General features: G+C 44.3%; 1 protein-coding gene across 9 annotated transcripts in view; it reads right to left on the reverse strand.

The window, feature by feature from the left end:
• ACIN1 (apoptotic chromatin condensation inducer 1) overlaps nt 1-13,412 on the reverse strand; it is a 34,229-nt gene that overhangs the window by 8,757 nt on the left and 12,060 nt on the right. For 6 of the 9 annotated variants that reach the window (XM_060619228.2, XM_060619227.2, XM_060619225.2 and 3 more), the window contains 5 exons: nt 13,240-13,328; nt 10,532-11,791; nt 9,815-10,030; nt 9,199-9,314; nt 885-1,026 (listed from right to left, as the gene is read on the reverse strand). In XM_060619228.2, coding sequence (XP_060475211.2) covers nt 885-1,026; nt 9,199-9,314; nt 9,815-10,030; nt 10,532-11,791; nt 13,240-13,328 — 1,823 coding nt within the window. The other 3 variants (XM_060619229.2, XM_060619234.2, XM_060619235.3) reach the window with 3 other exon arrangements.

Raw genomic sequence — 13,412 nt, forward strand, 5'->3', positions numbered from 1 at the left:
GAGGAAGAGGCGGCATCAGCGATTGGCCAGTTGGGCAGGGTTTTATTTTACGGGCGGATTACCGTACATGAGGTACTTGGACAAAGTTTTACGGGGAAGAAGGACCTTGTAATAAATAATATTCTGCACATCAAATCACTTTCACCGGCCCCCACCCCCGCAACACACACCAAAGAAAGGCTACACACACGACAGTCCCTCCCATCCTGTTATCCCACTCCCAAACCCAGCTAACTCCTTCTCTATTACTTTAAGAGCCAAGAAGACTTCGCTGGCTCTGATGGGGGGAACCCCCTGAATTGGGTGCAGGACACAAGATAATATATATGCCAAAAAAAGGAAGTAGAGGGGTCAGAGAAATGGAGAAGGGGCCTCCGGGCTCACCCAAGTGCTGGCTTAAGTAGCTATATCTCTGCAATATGACCACTAGAGGGCAGAGGAGGAACAAAAATTCCTCAGCATGGCTGGTCAGCTGAGAACCACCACAGCCCACTAGATGGCGTTGAACTCCCACAGGCTTTTAAAAAGGAGGGAAAGCTAACAGTTACTACAGGGAGAAGCCCCAGAGGGTAGCAGGGAAAGCTGGGCCTGGGTCTTAGATAAAGGGCCATTAATCGACGTTTCCTTTCATTACAAACTTCCAACACTCTGCACTACACTACTTCCCCAACAGGGAAAGGGGAACCAATGAGCCCTGTCCCCATCACAAGGGGTCTCCCTTGCTAAACCAGCGAATTCTCCCTTGGCCCTATCCTGATCCAAGTCTGTCTAGTCCCTTCTTTTTAAAGCTATCCCACTGTGTAAGAGGGATCATCAAAGTGGTCTACTCTCTCCCCTAGGCCCGTTCTTGCCCGCCCACCCCAACAGGTGGCTTGGAAATTTACCTCTTTCTTCTCCTCATCTTCGGCACTGCCCTCTGGGCGGTCATCATTGCTGACTTGGTCTGCAATAGGCACGGGGGGTTCTGGAACCTCATTTTCAGGTCTGTTTTCACTTGTGTCCATGGTCACTTCCTCCTTCTCCTCACTGACAGTATGGGGAGAGGTACGGAGGGAAGGGCAGGAAAGAACCAAGGGGAAGAGAGAGCAAGACGTTAGGTTTTGGGTCAGGAAACCCCCATGCCTCATCACTTGGGTGGGGTTGGGAGGGCTGCTTTTCAGATCAGACTAGAGACCATGCCCCCACAGGAAAAGTGAGAAACTGTTTTCTTTGGGGAAAGAGCACAGATTGTAGCATCCACATCCACTCACTGCTCAGATAGGATAAAGGTGTGATGAGTGAGGTCAGGACTCCCAACTGTTTTTAGGTAATTCACCAGAGTACTCTTATATGGAAAGGAGTAACATCCCTCTCTGAAACAGTCCCTCAAAAGTCATTGTGATTTGCCCACAATCCTGTGGCCTCCTTATCCCCTGGCCACAGGCATCTTTAACAAAATTGCATGAGAAGTTAAAGGAAGCTTGACTACTTAAAAACACGAGAAATAATGTCCGTGGCTGTGGCAAATGATTCCAACCTTGTGTTTATTATAATCAACTGCTTAATAAAACCTACTGACCCACAGGATCTGGAAACATCAGGAATGGAGAAATTGTGGGGGAGGGGGCTGCAGGGAAAGCAGGGCTGATGAAGGTTCAAGCTTCAACAAGGACCCTCTGTCATCCAAAAAGAAAAAGCTACAATTGCTGGAGTTTGAAAGCTCAGAGAAGAATCAGGCCACTTTTACCTGCTCAGAGGTGTAGGAATTGTTCTTATATTCGGCTTTCGCCCAGTTTCTCCCACTCCCTCATTCCAACTTCCAAGAGATAAAGAGAGCAGGCCTCCTAGTCAAGACACACCCTCCCCCCACACCATGTATCGCCTCCCCAATATTGAATCCCCCTACCCCCACTCTCAATCACACAAGTTAGCTCCCATTTCAGGCAATGAATCCCAAAGATTCACTTCAGATAAACTATCTTTCCATCCCCTTTTTCTGTTTTCATCCCTAACTTCTATCTCTAACCTCACCCCCACTACCACCAAACACTGGGGTTCCCAGTGTTTGGGTTCCCCCAAATTAAGATGAGCAGGAGCCTAAGACTCAGGAGAGGGCAAACCAAGCCCCCCACCGATAACCACCACCAGAAAATTCAGCATTCCCAACGGGCTGACTGACACTCAGAGGTCAGAACAGCCTCCCCAGAGCAGGCAGGGAGGGATGCATGGGAAGGGGGAGGGGAAAATCGGAACTGTGCCCCCAGCTAACCGGCCCCCACAGAAACACGCGATTCAACTGCCTAAATCTAAAGAAAAGACTTATCCCAAAAATACCTATTTCCCACACGGAGAGGGCAAGTTGGGCCAATTAGAAATCAGGCAGGAAGGACAAAGAGGGAAAGCAGAGTGATTGAAAACAAACCAAAACGAAAGACGGAATGAAAGCCATGGGGAAGAGAAGGAAGATGAGGTGGGCTAAAGTGGTGGGGTAAAGGGATACATGGAAATGTGAGGCTCTCACCCTTCTTTGCTTTCTGATAACATGATTTTTTTTCTCCCCCTGGAAGTGCTGTTTATCCCTTTCTGGAATGGAAGAAATAACAAAAACCAAAGAAAAAAAATCCTAAAAAATTATAAAAAAAAAAAAAAAAAAACAACCAAAAAACCACAACACCTTCCTTGTCCCAAGAGCCCACCACCTCCTCCCCAGCCACCCGATCCAGAGAGAGAAAATCGAGATGCAGCAATTGGGGATCCAAAAAATGGTAAATGGAAGGGGAGGTGGTGGTGGTGGTGGTGGTGGTGAGGGGAGGCTAAAATAGATCTGGCTTTTAAGAGATAAGCGTTAAGTCCTCACGGCAAACCCCGAGTTCGGCTGGATTGGTCTCTCTGGAGAAGGAGGAGGAAGAGGGCCAGGCTGCTGGTAGTGGCTGGCTCTATTGTATTGGCGGAGCGGCGGCGATCAGCCGGAGACATGCAGGGGAGCCATCTTGCCACTTACCCAGCAGCCCGTGTGTGCGGATGGGGGAGGGCCCTGCTGCAGCAGGGGAGGGGAAAGAAAAAAGGGAGGGCGCTGAGTGAGCAAGGTTCTTATCCTCTGGCAGGCCACAGGGAGCTCACTGCTGGCTCAATAGATCTGGCCTTTTTCCTTCTTTTCTCAGGTTACAACAGCTACCCAGGCCTATCCCCACAGGGAGAGGGTGCGCTCTCCTTGTCTTCCCAGGGGGAGGGGGAGGGGGCTGGGTGGAGAGGGCATACAAAGTTACAGCGGCTTGCTTGGAAGATTCCAGAGAATAGATGGAAGGGAAACAGCAGAGCTGGGAGTGAAAAATGATTAAAGGAAGACAACAAAGCCAAAGTTGAAAGAGACACAGAATGGAGGGTCCTGAGCAATTTTTTACGTGTCTACCTCCCCCCCATCCTAGAAGCCAGTCAGCTGTTCATGGCAGGGAGGTGGGATGAGAACTGGCACTATCCAATCACTATAGCAGCTAGCTAGCTGCTCACCCCAAGCAATGACCACGTGTTATTACTCCAACCTGTCCTTTCTCCAGGGATGGTGGGAGGAGTGGATAGCAGAGACAGTTCCTTTTTGAGTTACCAGTAGAGAGGGGGAGAGGTGTCTCTAAAGAGATGACAGACAACTTTGTTTCAAAGAGTCTTTAATAAGGTCACCCTTCCCCGGGGTCCACTGGAGCCAGAAAGGAAAAGGATAAACAGGGCAAGGGGGACCTTGGGTAGCTGTAGCACGAAGGCCACATTTTGGAGCAAGGACTCCAAGGTGAAGGCTTGAAGTAGATGAGAAACTGAAGACAGCAGTTACCTGGGGCAGGGGTAGGGGGATATCTGTTGGGCCGAAAGTGTTTGGGAACTAAACAGAAACTATTAATCATGGGCATCTTCACCAGACTACATGTGAAATAGGAAGCTGACTCTAACCATTCAAAGAAAGCACTCAGGAGATGTTCAAAAACACTGCTTTGTTGAATGCAAAGGTGCTCCTTTTGCGTCCTAGTGGCAGCAGAGGTTTAACACTAAGACAAGCTCCTGGGTACTTAACCAAAAGCTTGGTATTATCTCATCTGTAATACCAGAGCTTTTAGCTAGGAATAAAACTTACTCCCCAATGCTTAAAATCTCATACATGCCAACCACATGCTAAAGTGGTCATGTTTACACATTACACATTTCCTTTCACTTAGTGGTCCTTGTCTGCCCAGTAAGACTGAGAGCTCTGCAGTCAAACTGGCTAGGGCCTAGTCATGGCCTGCCCCAGCTCCCATACAAGTTCTGTGGTTTTGGGCAAATCTCTGATTCTGTGTATCTCTTTCTTAATCTGTAAAGTGGGGATAACAACAATACCTATCTCATGGAAGTGTGATGAGTTCGCCCTTAAGAGTCTGGCTTGGATGACTTTTGACTCCAAGTCAAGGTAAAGATATACATAAACACATGTACATTTAATAGGTCATTATCTCATTTGATGCCACCTATGGAACTTTTTCTGAGTTTTCTCAAAGAGTAGACTGCTTTTTCTCTGACGTGAAGGTATTCGGTAGTTGGTCTGACAGGTTTTCAGCAAAGACCTCATCACTCTGTATGATAACCGCTGGTTGACTTGCCCCTCACCTCCACCTTGCAGGGTTCCTCAAGGTCAGGGGCTACATCCCTAGCCCAGGGCCTAACACAAAGAAATCCTCCATAAATATTTAAGACTGTCACTGGGGGTACCAGGAGGACATTTTAATAATTGCTTGCTGAGCGGCACCTGGGTGGCTCAGTCAGTTAAGCATCTGACTCCTGATTTCGGCTCAGGTCATCATATCACGGTTCAGAGTTCAAGCCCCATGTTGGGCTCTGCGCTAGCAGCAAGGACAACTGCTTGGGATTCTTTCTCTCTCTGCCCCTCCCCCATCCCCCCAATAAGTAAATAAACATTAAAAAAAAAAAAATCATTGCTTGCTGAACTAAAAGTTTTCTTCCTCTTTTTTTTTTAAAGCTCTATGGGGGCGCCTGGGTGGCTCAGTCGGTTAAGCGTCCGACTTCAGCTCAGGTCACGATCTCACGGTCTGTGAGTCTGTGAGTCCGTGAGTTCGAGCCCCGCGTCCGGCTCTGGGCTGATGGCTCGGAGCCTGGAGCCTGCTTCCGGTTCTGTGTCTCCCTCTCTCTCTGCCCCTCCCCCGTTCATGCTCTGTCTCTGTCTCAAAAATAAATAAACGTTAGTTCATGCTCTGTCTCTGTCTCAAAAATAAATAAAACGTTAAAAAAAAAAACATTTAAAAAGGGGCGCCTGGGTGGCTCGGTCGGTTAAGCGTCCGACTTCGGCTCAGGTCATGATCTCGCGGTCCGTGAGTTCGAGCCCCGCGTCGGGCTCTGTGCTGACAGCTCAGAGCCTGGAGCCTGTTTCGGATTCTGTGTCTCCCTCTCTCTGACCCTCCCCCGTTCATGCTCTGTCTCTGTCTCAAAAATAAATAAAACGTTAAAAAAAAAAAAAAACATTTAAAAATAAATAAACGTTAAAAAAAAAAATTAAAAAATAAAATAAAATAAAATAAAAAAAAGCTCTATGCCCAAGGTGGGGCTCAAACTCTTGACTCCAGATCAAGAGTCACACCCTCTACTGACTGAGCCAGACAAGCTCCCCTAAGTTTTCTTCTTAAAAATTATTGTAGATGGAATTCCTACAGAAAATGTTACCTCACGAAGAATGTTAGCTTCCAACATCCTCAGATAAATGTTCCCTGTCCATCAAATGTCCTAAAATAGTTTGGGCTGCCAATATGCCTCTCCAGAAGCGGCTTCCTTGGAGAAAGAATATTTCTTTCTTGGAAATTCTATCTCGTTTTTTCAAGAATAAGAATTTTACCTGTTATCCTTGGCTTTCTTAAGACACAGTGAGTTTGTGCCATCTATTTCCCCACAAACAATTCTGTGGGATCCAAGATTCCCAAGACTTTATTTTCATAAGAAAAAGATGAATCCTTCGAATTGCCCCCCAAAGGGGCTCAATCTACTTGCAGGCCCAGTCCCAAAACCTTGTTAGCTACTTGTCAGAGCCCCATGCAGCTTTTCTTTGTAGCCCCTTTTAGACAAAAAGCATCCAGACATCTCCTTTCCCACACCAAGTTCTTGCACAAATATTTCTGATATCTTTGAAAAATCTGTGAAATTGCATGGGGGCTGGGGGTCGGAGATATCTATCTATAATTAAAGAGCACACAAAGCATTTGCAGGCCAGAAGAACCGAACTACTTGGAGACTAGTAACATATTACAGTTCATATCAAGATTCAGAGAAACTGATGGGAAAGGAAATTTCTACAGGCATACACGTCTCAATTTTAGTTACTGTAGAACATTCATGAGCTAAAGACCTGATATGAAACTTTCTAAGAAATAACGGGATGTGACTACTCCCAGGCAGTGAGACTTAAATACATAATCCTGTAGGAGCATACTAGTTCCAAGATAACCAAGAACAGAATGATTTGGGGAGTATGTCTTTAGATCCTCATTTCTCAGTGAGCGAACGCTATTGAGAATAATACATTTTACTTTTTAAAATTATGCATCATTTGCATACTGGCACTGTAGGTCCCCTGGAGAGTAACCATTACGCTGTCACACTGGCTTAAAGGACCATTTCCTTCCTTCATACTCAGGCAAGCCAAAAGTCCAAAACTGCTATTGCCTGCAAGGGTTGTGTCCTCAGGAAGGTTGTATTCAGAAAAATTCAAGTTTGAATTAACTACTGCTGGATGATACAGCTGCCCACACGAAAGTTCTTATTTCCCCTCTATTTTTTTAATGTAAAAGAGAGTAGCATTATTTTCTGCTGTCTGAGGACATTTTTGTTATATCCATAGCAGGCAAAGATTGGATTTTGGAACATAGCCCAACCGAAATAGGACTGAGGGCTCACAAATTACTATTCCAAGCAATGACAAGATACCTTACCTCATAAATTTAGAATTCCTCAGGACACAATCAGAATGGATTTAACAAAGCACGGAAAAAGTTAGGCAATTTCTTCCAGGTGCTGAGAGGTCCATGAAGTCTTTTTTTTTTTTTAACACTTTACTGAATCAACAGGCCCTAGCTCTCTTGTTGAGACACACTGGAAAACCAAGGTTAAGCCACAAATAGTCTTTTCCATTTAGCACTGCTGATCCCACTTTTAAAATTGGCCACCAGGCTGAACACTAGGACTCTAGAGGGGTGAAGGACTAGGAGGAGTGTTGTGATTCGGTTGAGCCTCCAGAAATGTAGGCAAACTTTTCTCAAAGATTCATTTATCAAATCCAATGCCAGAATAGCCTACAGGTTTTGGCCGTTGGGCATGTCTTTTTATTAGGCTGCTGAATAGACCATCTGGAAGACAGGCAGAGGGAAAGTAAGTAAAGGGGATGTGTGTGAGTTACTCCTGAGGCCAGATTGCATTTCTAATCTATAGGCTGCTCCACTGAAGCTTGCCTAGGCAACAATGGACAATCTCAGTATTTGCCCAAGGTGCCACTTGCCTATCACCTTGTTGGAATCAATGTAACTAGATTGCTTGCCTCAGTTGTAAAATGAAAGATCAAAGCCACCTTTATGTGGGGAGAAAAACTCTATATGACTCCAAGCTTCACTTGTCCCAGGCTTACATGCAAAAGTACAGAAATAAAGATGTTTCAAAATGGCATCAAGTGCCGTTTTATAGCCAGGATCTCACAGACCAACTGAATATTAGGGCAAACAAAACCTTTTCAGAAAATTACTTGCCTCTCAAGGTGCATAGGAGGCAGTTCCTCAGGCCCAATTAGTAGCAAGTTGTCAACACCTACTTTGAAACTGCCATTACACAAAGGACATGCTGTACCCCCCCACCATGGGATGGGGTAGAGGAGGGCAGGTATTATCTCTGCTTGATGGATATGGAAGGGAAGCTGTCACCCCATTTCCTCATCGATGGTGTAGCTGGGGAATCCTGAACACCTTCCAGAATCCGCTGGGTTTTCACTTTATGGTCCTAGAAGAAAAACCCCTCTCCAAAGGATAATGTACCCATCCCCAAAGGGAAAAACAAAAACTTTTCAAAGTCGAGTGAACTTTTGACATTCAAACCAAAAAATGGCCACAAGATGGCAGCAGAGGCAAGACCATTAGACTGAACAGCAGCAAGGGTATATCCCAAGGCAAAAACTATACAGATAGAGTACGAAACTAGTATTAAAGTCATAAGGAAATGAGGTAATCAATCGCCTGCCCACCACCCTCCAAAGTCTGAGGCAAGATAGTCAGTCCGAAACTCTCATAAGAGAGTAAATTATTAGACTTTTACATAAAAGGGAAAATCATACTGGTAGTATTAGTGTTAAAACGACATAAAACCAACATGGAACAACTTTAGGTCAACTGTCTACACAGGATGTTCACTAAAGCAGTACAGGATTCTTGATGTCCAAAAGCTAAGCAATCTTATTTCCACAATGCTTTGCTTTTCATTTCCCATGGGACTCTGAAGCCAGGAATTTGGGTTCAAATGCTTCTTAATTTATAGTACCTAGCTCAGAATACTGAATGATATACCTGTTCTTACCTGTATTTTTCTAAAAATAAATACAAGGAATAAAAAGTTCAAATTATATAAATGGCAAAAATCAATCCAAGGGTCTTACGGGGCCCCCAAATAAACTTCTGACTTCCTTCATGTACACTTCATATTTTGCTGTATCGTATCCAGTAAAAACTACGATGGATTATGCTTAATAAAAAGACAGCTAACAACCAGGGAAAACAGCGAAAACTCAAAAGCAAACCCCCTGTGCCTTTCTCAGTAGACTTTTGATATCCTTTATTAAACTGTGTTCCCAGGCTCAGATGTAGCTGGTAAACGTGAATTAAAGACTGAGTTAAGCTGACCTGAGTCAACTCCCTCACTGTCTTGAGTTTGGAAACCAAAGTCCCTACCGCCTGTTCCTTAAAGGACCTGACTATTTTGGTCAGAGGATCCCAGAAATGGGTTTCCTTATGCTCTAACCACCACTTTTCAGACTACCTTAAGAATTCTGGTGGCAGCTCTTAATGTGACAACTGAAACCTAGACTTTGTCCAGATAAAGCTCTGCCTTCTGTTTTAAAAGGAAACTAGGACTGCGTAGTCGAAGAACCCCAGGGAGTGAATAACTACCCCTCACTCCCAGTTCCTTATTATACCCCAGACAAGATCGATTACTTACACAGTGTGATGAATCCTTTCTGATTCTGGTAGGTGAGAAGTCTGGGTCTCTGAGGTTTGGGGCTGTGTGGCAGCTGGTGGCTCTGCCTCTTCAGCTTCACACTTCTTTGGGCTCCCCTGTCAGGACAAACATAGCAAAACAACATAGCAACGTACTTAAATCTGCTTGGTTCCTTTTCTTTAACCTGGAGCTGGTATAAGGCAGAGCAGGACTTACACAGTAGCAGCTCCACACTTAGCCCTATATATCTTCATTATTTTAGTTTAGAAAGTGGAATGGAATGCCACTTCAAGAATTTCTATGCCAGCAATAATTTTATTAAAATTTTTTTGAGAGAACTGAGAAAAGGCTTCCTTTGGGGCAGAAAAAAGGGAGACATTCTACAGAAGTGACTCTGGGAGCCCTAGAGATGAGAACCTTGCTGCTTAGCCTCACATAGAGCTTTCATGAACCAGGGAGCCGGAACGGAGTTCAGTGGAATCTTCCATGTATCCCCAAATATCAACGTTTCTACCGAACCTTATCCAGACCAACCTTTCAGTTTTACAGCTAACACAAAAGGGAAAATCATGCCTAATCCTCCATCTCCCACTAGGGAGGGGGCATAACAGCCTACCCGCTCAGGTTGTAACCTCTGGGTCACATGCTTTTCGGCTGGCTCAGGTTGGCTTAAACGCCTCATTCGAATAGAGGATGAGGTGGAAGTCCTCTCCTTTGGCTCAAGGACCTGCAGTTGTGGCACTGGTGGAGTTGCAACCTCCTGACCAGAAGAGGGATCTTTGGTTTCAGTGTAGCTGGTGCTGCTGTCTCTGGAGACTCCAGGGCTCAGAGACTAAAGAAATGAAGCACATAAAGCAAATTATTTTATATGATTATGTATTTAGTACATCACTGAGTTTTCCAATTTCTGCTGACTCAGTTTAATACTTTAGACCCTTCTGTCTCTTATGCTTATTCTTGTTTGAGTTAGTGATCTCTTGGACTTCCTAGAGTATTTGCCAAATTATTTATTAAGTCCCAACTAAGGTGCTGAGATGCTGGGATACTAGAATACACATGTAAAAAGGCATGTCCATGTCCTCAAGTTTACAGTCTAATGAAGGAGACGGGTAAATGATTCAACTTTGGAATCAAAGGGACTCAAAAAATGAAAAAGAACTCTAGGGATCAATGAGTTGAAAATCAGACTCAGAGATGATAGGAAAGTGACCTGGGGAGTAAAAATAGTTTTTCCCATTCCTGCCAGGAATTATAACAGGTTCTCCTGGGGTTGAAAAACACTGGAGTACAAGATAAAAAAACATCAATGCACCCAAGATTCTCCCACACTTACTTTTCTGCTGTTGCTTGACGCGGAACGGGAACGGGAACGTGACCTGGACTCTGACGTTGATCTGGAGTCCATCTCAGATCTACCACGAGGGTTGGTGTGAGTACGTGCCCGAGATCCATCTCTCTGCTTGGATCTTGGAGATGAGTGAGATTGAGAGCCTGAGCTGTCAGGAGAGCGGGATCTTGATCTAGAACTGGAGGATGAAGAGGAGGACCGGCTTGAGGATGAGTCAGCTGACTGTTTCAATCTGTGGCTTGGGAGAAGAGTATGAGAAGCCCTTCTGCCTTCCTTCTGTTCCAAAGACAGCTGTTTCAGAGATTCCTCAGTGATCCCTTTGGCCGGTGCTAATTCCTCAATTTTTAGAGGGAGTGGTTGAGCAGATTTTTCTGACTCAGTTTCAAGACCCTTCTGGGTTGAGCATTCAGCTAGTGTGCTTTTCTGAACTAGAGGCAGGACACTCTCCTCTGGCACTTTCTCTGCTAGAGATTCTGCTTTGGTGTCTGCAAGACTGGACAAAGGAGACAGGCCTCCCACCAACTGGACAGTATGCTGAGATATTAATAGCTCCCTGGCCTCAGCATCTGTATTATGAGGAGACAGCTGAATGAGGACAGGGGGAGCTGGGCCTTCCATGGGCTCTATTTCTTCTTCACTCTGGAGTTGTGTATTAGATGGTGGAGAAGATGCTTCCTTGGTAAGTAAAGGTGGGGGAGTTTCCTCCTCACTGGCATTTTGCTCTGGTTGTAGCACAAGAGGGGCCTTCTCCAGATCTTCAGTCAGTCGAGGAGGGGAAGGGGATTTTGATTTTTCCTCGAAGCCTTTTAAAATTTTTACTTCCTTTTCTTCCTCCTCAAGAGAAGAAACTGTTTTCATCTCTTTCTCCTGCTGATGTCTGGCCATATGACTTCTTCTGGCCTCCTCCTGGGACCTTGTAACTCTCCCTCCTCTCTCTAACCCCTCCTGTTCCTGGGATCTTATGGTTTGGGATCTCTCATCTATCACCTCCTCTGGTTTTGCTCTGGGTATCTCTTCCCTCTCTTCTGTTTCCTCAAACTGTTTCAGGACTGGTACATCCCTAGATTTTTGTCCCTCATCATCTTCTTCCTCTTCCTCATCTTCCTCCTCTTCCTCCTCCTCTTCTTCTTCCTCCTCCGTTTTCAAATTTCGATCTGCTCTGACCCGTAGATTTCTGGAAGGTGCCTCTTGGTCCTCTTCCTCCTCAGCAGCCTGGCTGCACTCAGAGAGTTTAGCTGCTCTTGCCTGAAAAAAAAAAAAAAAAGATAGTTATTTGTTTATTTATTTAAAGTAGGCTCCATGGCTAACCTGGGGCTCAAACTCACAACCCTGAGATTAAGAGTCACATGCTCTACCCACTAAGCCAACCAGGTGTCCTGGAAAGGAAAGATATACAATAGTTCCAAGTATATTTGCTCACTATCAACAGAGGAGAAAAGTATCTTACAAGATATACATAGGAAGGAGAAACTCAAAGACACATGTTTTCAGCAACATAAACAAGTGTCTCAGTAAACAAGCATGACTTATCGAGCTCTTACAGGCATCAAAATAGTGACCAAAAGGAATACAATAATGAAACTGCTACTAGTTTTTAGTTTCAAGCTTTAAAAATAAACTGAACATCTTTGGACGCCTGGGTGGCTCAGCTGGTTAAGTGTTGGACTTCAGCTTAGGTCATGATCTCACGGTCTGTGAGTTTGAGCCCCGCGTCCGGATGTGTTGACAGCTCAGAGTCTGGAGCCTGCTTCAGATTCTGTGATTCCCTCTCTCTCTGCCCCTCCCCTGCTCGCACTCTCTCTCAAAAATAAACAAACATTAAAAATAAATAAATAAAAATAAACTGAACATCTAGAAAGTAGCAGGGCAGGTGGGGGAACTGACGTATCATCACTTAATGTAATTATTCTTATCGTTTTGGTATATTTAATTTTTTCCCCACTATTTCTTTTACATACTCATAATTATACCACAAATATCATTTTGTATTCTGCTCACTTAATACTGTATCATATGGCTTTAAAATTTTTTTGTTTGTTTTAAAGATTTTAAGTAATCGCTACACCCAACATGGGGCTTGAACTCACAACCCCGAGATCAAGAGTCATATACTCTACCGACTGAAGACAGCCAGGTGCCCCTGGCTTTAAAGTTTTAATTAAATAACTGTATCTTTTCTAATAATGTATTTTAGAAATATAGACCAGCCTGTTAATTTTCACAATTAAATTTTAATTTTTATATATTTGCTTCTATGCAGATTTGCTTAGAAATCTGAACACCAGAGCAGATCTAAATTAAAAAAACCAGGGTGGCTCAGTTGGTTAAGCGTCCGACTTCAGCTCAGATCACGATCTCGCAGTCCATGAGTTCAAGCCCCGCATCAGGCTCTGTGCTGACCGCTCAGAGCCTGGAGCCTGTTTCGGATTCTGTCTCCCTCTCTCTCTGACCCTCCCCCATTCATGCTCTGTCTCTCTCTGTCTCAAAAATAAATAAATGTTAAAAAAAAATTTTTTTTTTAATTAAAAAAACCAAAGCAAAAAAAAAAAAAAAAAAAAAGATAGAGACGAGAAAGAAGATAACTACAGAAATCTAAAGAGACACCAACTCTGAAAAAGTCTGAGGAAGAGAAGGAGAAGATAGCCAAAGCAATACCAAGAGGTGATAGATGTTTTAAGAGGTATTTGAATTACCTGTCTGACCCTGGATGATCGTCTTTCTCCTTTCCTTGGTTTATCATCATCAGATTCACCTTTTTCTTCAGAAATAGAGGAGCTTTTTCCTATCGAAAGAAAATCAAGTCAGACTCATGGCGTAAACACTCGTTCAAGGCTGCTTTCTAAAATTCAATCAATCATAGCATATG

Source organism: Panthera onca, chromosome B3 (genome assembly GCF_046562875.1).
Source record: "Panthera onca isolate mPanOnc1 chromosome B3, mPanOnc1 haplotype 2, whole genome shotgun sequence".
Taxonomy (NCBI): domain Eukaryota; kingdom Metazoa; phylum Chordata; class Mammalia; order Carnivora; family Felidae; genus Panthera; species Panthera onca.